This window comes from Nelumbo nucifera, chromosome 4 (genome assembly GCF_055504915.1).
Source record: "Nelumbo nucifera cultivar China Antique chromosome 4, China Antique-T2T, whole genome shotgun sequence".
Lineage (NCBI taxonomy): Eukaryota > Viridiplantae > Streptophyta > Magnoliopsida > Proteales > Nelumbonaceae > Nelumbo > Nelumbo nucifera.
In genome coordinates this window covers 48,071,913-48,077,912 of record NC_142652.1, presented here as the reverse complement: position 1 = coordinate 48,077,912, position 6,000 = coordinate 48,071,913, and the positions used below count along the sequence as shown (strand labels likewise).

Here is a 6,000-nt window from a genome sequence, read left to right as displayed (position 1 = left end):
TTAGGAATATAAACTCATATATTTTAAAAATGACTCAATAACAAAACCATTCTTTATCCAAGTGGAGGCTAAGCAATTCAACCATCTAAATCAAATTGAGCAGCCTATGAAGTCATAATTAGGTAATAAAATTTTTAAAATAGAAATAAATTTAGAAAATTACAAAAATGTAGAAAAAATTAGGCACATTTATGATATTTTTATTAATCAAATTAAAAAAATAAGTGTAATAAACATGAATTAATTTTATTGATAATGAAAATGAAATACATAATTTAGAACTAACCAAAAATGGAATTATTTTACTATTTGGCAAAGATAAATAATTCAACTTTTGGGCCAAATGTGTTAACATTTAATGTCATAAATAAATAATTAAAAATTAAAAAATATAAAATACAAAAATGAAAAAAATACATAAAAAAAAACATTGAGGCACATGTATAATATCATACAACTATCATATTAAAAAAAGTAAGCATGACATATCAAAATTATTTTTACACATAGAAATACAAAAAAAATATATATAGAAAAATTTGAACACATCTATAATTCTATATTTACACTACTATTAAAAATATGAATAAGATTGTGGAAATTTCTTTTGACTAAAATACTCATTTTTTTAATTTAGTCCCTATTTAATTGTGAGATTTAATATGTAGATTGAACTACTACGTTTTACTTCATTCAATTCCCTTTATTTAAATCTTACATTGATAAATGAATAGAAAAAAAAATATACATAAAAAAGATAAAACATTACAAAAAGAAGAATCTAGCCAAGTGGGTAAGCCTGTCAATGACATTGAAACTTCACAACTCGATCCGATTATCACATATTTAGATGAGGTGTTTATGTAATCAAATTTGGATTTTGTAATCTGCATCTAATTAATAATAAAAAACAAAAAAAAGTATATATTTATAGAAAATTTTGGATACATTTTTACTATCATTATCATCATCTAGAATTGCCATGTGCATGCTTACTAGTAATGAAAAATAAACCAATAACTTAAAGGAATAAAGACCAAGAATCTTAAAATAGGTTAGGGTGTGAACTTTTGGCCCATGGCCCATAAAGTACAATGTCTATTGAGTGAATGGTCATTTTAAGTATGCTAATAAATATGCACATGCATTGCACATTTGTCAATTTTAAATGATGATGATGATGATGATGCTAATTATAATAAAAGTTTTAGTACTCTAATCAAAACCCATGTAACAATGATAAATAATTGAAGCATGGTGTACTTGTGGATTTTTTCCCTTTCAACCTAAAGACTTAAAGACTTAGCTTCAAATATTTTCATGGTTTATCAATATTTTCAATTTGTAGTCAAGTGGACAGCTGGTTTGATTTATCTTACATTGAGACAAATTTTTGAGCATGTTTCTAACTCAAACTGCTTTCTTGCAAAAAGTGAAAAAAAAAAGATTTGGTCAACAACCAACTGACCTATTGCTGAACTGCTAATCTATTTGACCAAGTCAATATGCCACGAATAACGACATTAAATTTCTTTTTTATTTGTTATACCTTACCTACTTTCACCATTAATAACAATAATTATCAATTTTCACTCATTTTATTTGGTATGATGAATATATAACATAAGAGACATGCTCAAATTTCTATAATTTTGATAATATTTATGTGTTTTGTATTTTTAATTATTATTTAATTTATGGCATCATAAATTGAATGTTTAAGTAAGAGGGAAATGTGGTTCTAATCAATTTTTAGAACATTGATTTTTTTGTCAATATTTTTTTATCTTGTGGTCAATTCAATTGGTTAGACTGGTGGACCTGTTTTCCAACCAGGATTTTGGGTCCATTTATCACCAAATTGTTTGCCTATAAAAAAAATTTGACTCTTTTAACATGGTGACCATGCTAATTGGACCATTGAATTTTTTGACATAGTTAGTGGGGTATGGTTGGACATAAAATCTCTTTCCATCATAGACAAAAAATTTGTTTATCACCTTTATTTTTTAATATGAAAAATTTGTAATATTGAGATGTGCTTATATTTTTCTATAAAATTTCTAAATTATTTACAACTTACTATATTTCTATATACTATTAATTTTTTATTATTTAATTTTGACATTATGGGTTAGCCCATTTGACATAGATTGTTGAACCATTGACTCACCACCTTGATAGAAAAATTTTGGGTTGATTTTATATTTTGTCTTCCATTTTTGGTAATTACTAAAAATAGTTCTTATTTTCCACACTATATTTTTCATGGATATTATTTTTTTAAATATTTATTATTTCATTGTGACATCATGGGTTGGCCCAACTGATCCAAAAGATTGGATCATTGATCTACCACGTAGATGGAAAAACGACTTCATTAGTTTTCAGATCGAGTTTAAATTATGCATTTCTTTTACATCATGAGTAAAAATAGTTTTTGTTTACCACACTTATTTTTTTAATATGATTAAAATTTAATATTAAAGATGTGTCTATTTTTTTTAATTTTTTCTACTATCAAAAATTTTATTAACTATAGGTTTGCCCATTTCACCCAAATGGTTGAATTGCTTATCCACTACATATGACGTCATGGATTCACTTTTTTGACTCATATGGTTGAAGTGTTCACCTACCATGTAAAAAACCAATTTTATTTCTAGGTCAGTTTTAAAGTATAGGCTTTTATATTGTTAAAATTATCGTTCATAAATTATTAATGGAATCTAATAGGGAGAAACAAAAATCCCTTAAATAGAGGATTGAATGAGAGAGAATGGGAGGGAATAGAATGAGCTGAAAATTGGTATTCAAATTACAATTTACACTCACAATCAAAGAAGCCAAATTCAAAAAAAGGGTATTTTAGTAATGAAAACGTCAAGAAGCTATGAGGAGTTATACCCACTTTTTATGGCAGTATTAGTAAATGTGCATGTGCATTGCACTAGAAATTTCAAAAAATAATAATAAGGGCAAATTTCTTAAACTACCTTTATGGTTTAGCTAATTGACTAACTCTACCCTTATTGTTTACATATTGTCTTAAAATACCCTTACTGTTTCTGGCAGTTGTCTAAAACTCTGTTGCAGAGTTTCAAAACCAAAGTACAATGGAACCAAAGACTGCCTGTTCTTTTAGAACCCAATGCTTGACGAGGCATTTAGTCATTTATGGCAACCAAATTGTTCATTACAAGGGTTGGTGCTGCTGCAGAAATTAAGAATTCTGCTCAAAAGTAGAGTTCCCATGAAGCTCGAAGAAGATCCATCAGAAGACCGAGGAAGTCTGATAGTTGTGGTGAGGATCCTTCATTGTTATTTTCTCTTGGTTACAAGGGAACCTATTCAAATGTTGCAAAGTGATTCATAATGATTAACGCCTGCGAGTTGGTATTTGATATGGTTTCGATTTGGAACACGCCAATCAACATGCTTGACCAATACTACTCGAGCTCGAAAAGTGAGAAGACTAGCTCCTCCTCCTCCATTTCCACTCCTACCATAAAAAAAGGGAGAGAGACATCAAGTGATACGAGCATCTAACCTGATACAAGTGATCAAGTAAAAGGCACTGAGATGGCTTATTCTACAAGTCCACTTACAGGTTTGAAATTCAAATAATAGACGCCTTCACATGGAATAAGTTTGCATATACCCTCTATCGGACATAACCTTACATACTTTTAAGGTGGTAGCCAAAGCTACAGGAATACCAACAACGGTGCTTTATGACCATATTCTTTGAGCTATTCGAACTTGGTTGTCCATTTCCTGGTGAGTCTATAACTTGAACAAATGGTCAGTGGTGAAGATGGAGAAGACCATATAGTCCATTGATTCCTCACTCTGATTGGCCATAAGAAGCAGAAATTCTAGAAACTTACATGGAAGAACTCAAGCCGGTCCTCTATGTTATCGAGTACAGTTTTAACCGCATTAAAGCTCTTCATTTTTGCAATCGCTACCTTGTCAATTGGAAATGTTTCAGGAACACGAACCCGTTCCAATCGTCTCTCCCCATCATTATATCATGTGAATGGCATCGCTGAGCTTTTCGCGTAGGTCCTTAATCTTCCCTAGTAACTGCTTTGATCGGTCTCCATTTTCCCATTTCATGAAGCAAGAAAAAATTAAGAACAGTATTTAGCACCTTCTTAACCTCTCCTCTTCTTCTACGATTGAAAAGAAGAAATGACGAAAAAGGATTTAGAGCCAATAAATTTTAGGGACACCACCTGCTTCTACAATTCTGCTTTCAGCTTGGTTGTGCGGGTCTCTTTCTTTTCGCTTGTTAACGAAAACTGCCACTAAGGGGGTATCTTATGTACCATTTGGGGAGAAAATTTTGCTAATGTATCAGTTAATTATTTAGAAAATAAATTCATACATATTGGTGAACCCCCCCGCCCCCCTCCAAACTTTCATTAGAGTTACTTGCGTAACATTAGGGGAGAAGATTTTTCAAAATTGATTTATATTTTTAAATAACTGTTAGTAAAAGAGCCATGGGGTTGTATTTGTACATTTTTAAGGCTTTAGCACACCAGAAGGGGCAGTTAGAGAAATGACCGTGAAAGTGTGAGGATCGGTCCCTTGAAAATCTATAATTTACCCCTGATGGTCAGGCTTCATGCAAGGAGTGAAAGAGTTTTGGTGTATTAACATCAATCGTCTTTCTTTACAAATTATGAGTTTTGGGGTTTCTCCTGTAACAACATTCATGAAACCCACCCAGCATTTTCAATTCCTTTTTTTTTTCTTCCCTTTACAAGAGCTTAACAACAATATGACTTGGCCTGAGGATCCAGGCGGCACCCTCAGATGAAGCGGAGTTAACATGTTCCCTTCAGCTTGTGCTCTGAATGATTGCCTGAGATGGATGCCCATCCTCAGTGGACTGAGGGCTTGAGATCTTCTGCAGAGAGCGGTATTGCAGGCGGACACTCTCTCCACTTCCAAGGATCTTTAGAAGGTACCTACAACAAAGTAAAAATAAAAAGAGTTTAATGATATACGAATTAAATTTGTAACTTAATGCTTCTTTCCAAAGCATGAACTTGACTTGCTAGGTCAAAATGTCTAGCTGTTGCCTGGCACTGGCAGCATATTAATTGTGCCAACAAAAACCAAAGTTTAAGATGTTTACCCAATGAAGGAAGTTAAGGTGATAGACTAACCCCCAAAAAAACCTCAAAATGAAATAAGAAACAAGAAGAAAATAAACTAAACTAAAGATGAGCTGTTCTATTTCTCTGCGCTGTCAACTACACTGTAATTTCTGAAGTGAATATAGAAAGGCTCAACCATCATGAGTAATTTTACACTCAACCACCATGAGTGTAAATTCTCCCCTATGGCTTCCTTTTTTTTACAAAGCTAGAGCCTCATCATGAGTAAAGACTAAAGAGAATGTCTAATGGCTGTTAAGGTCTTTGGGTATTTTAACTTCATCAAAAGATTTCTCATATCACTCAACAGATATGATTAAATATAGGGGTGCCAATGAATCAGATTCTGATACAATTTGAATACGAATCTGATTCGATTAAGCCGGATTCAGATATCCATATGCACCTAAACTAATCGGAACAGATTGGTAAATATGATCATTGAGTTATCAGATCAAATTCAGATATTACGTAATTTGATCCGTTAAAATGCAATTCGATTCAATTACATATACACATATAACATAATATAAAATAATATGTATTATATTTATATATTATAAAATATATTATTTTATATACTATATATGCGAACACGTATCTGACAAACAGGTTTTGAAAGACTCGAAGCTTGTCTAGTCCCATCATTTCTGTTCGTTTGTCCCAAACCCTAAAAGTCTAAAACCCTGTTCCATCTTCACAAAGCCTTGGCGGTCATTGACTCGTCTCAAGCACATCTTCCTACATATATCATCATTGCCCATCTCCATCATCTGCTTGTGGTTGGACAGTTAGACCACCTCCTTGTTATTACCGCCAATTGCTA

General features: G+C 31.8%; 1 protein-coding gene across 3 annotated transcripts in view; it reads right to left on the bottom strand.

The window, feature by feature from the left end:
* Positions 1-4,633: 4,633 nt before the first annotated feature.
* LOC104611796 (RING/U-box superfamily protein) overlaps positions 4,634-6,000 on the bottom strand; it is a 61,920-nt gene continuing 60,553 nt past the window's right edge. For 2 of the 3 annotated variants that reach the window (XM_010279013.3, XM_010279015.3), the window contains exon 12: positions 4,634-4,982. In XM_010279013.3, the coding sequence (XP_010277315.1) occupies positions 4,853-4,982 (130 nt within the window). In that variant the 3' untranslated portion in view covers positions 4,634-4,852. The remainder of the gene's footprint in view (positions 4,983-6,000) is intronic. The other variant, XR_016085508.1, reaches the window with a different exon arrangement.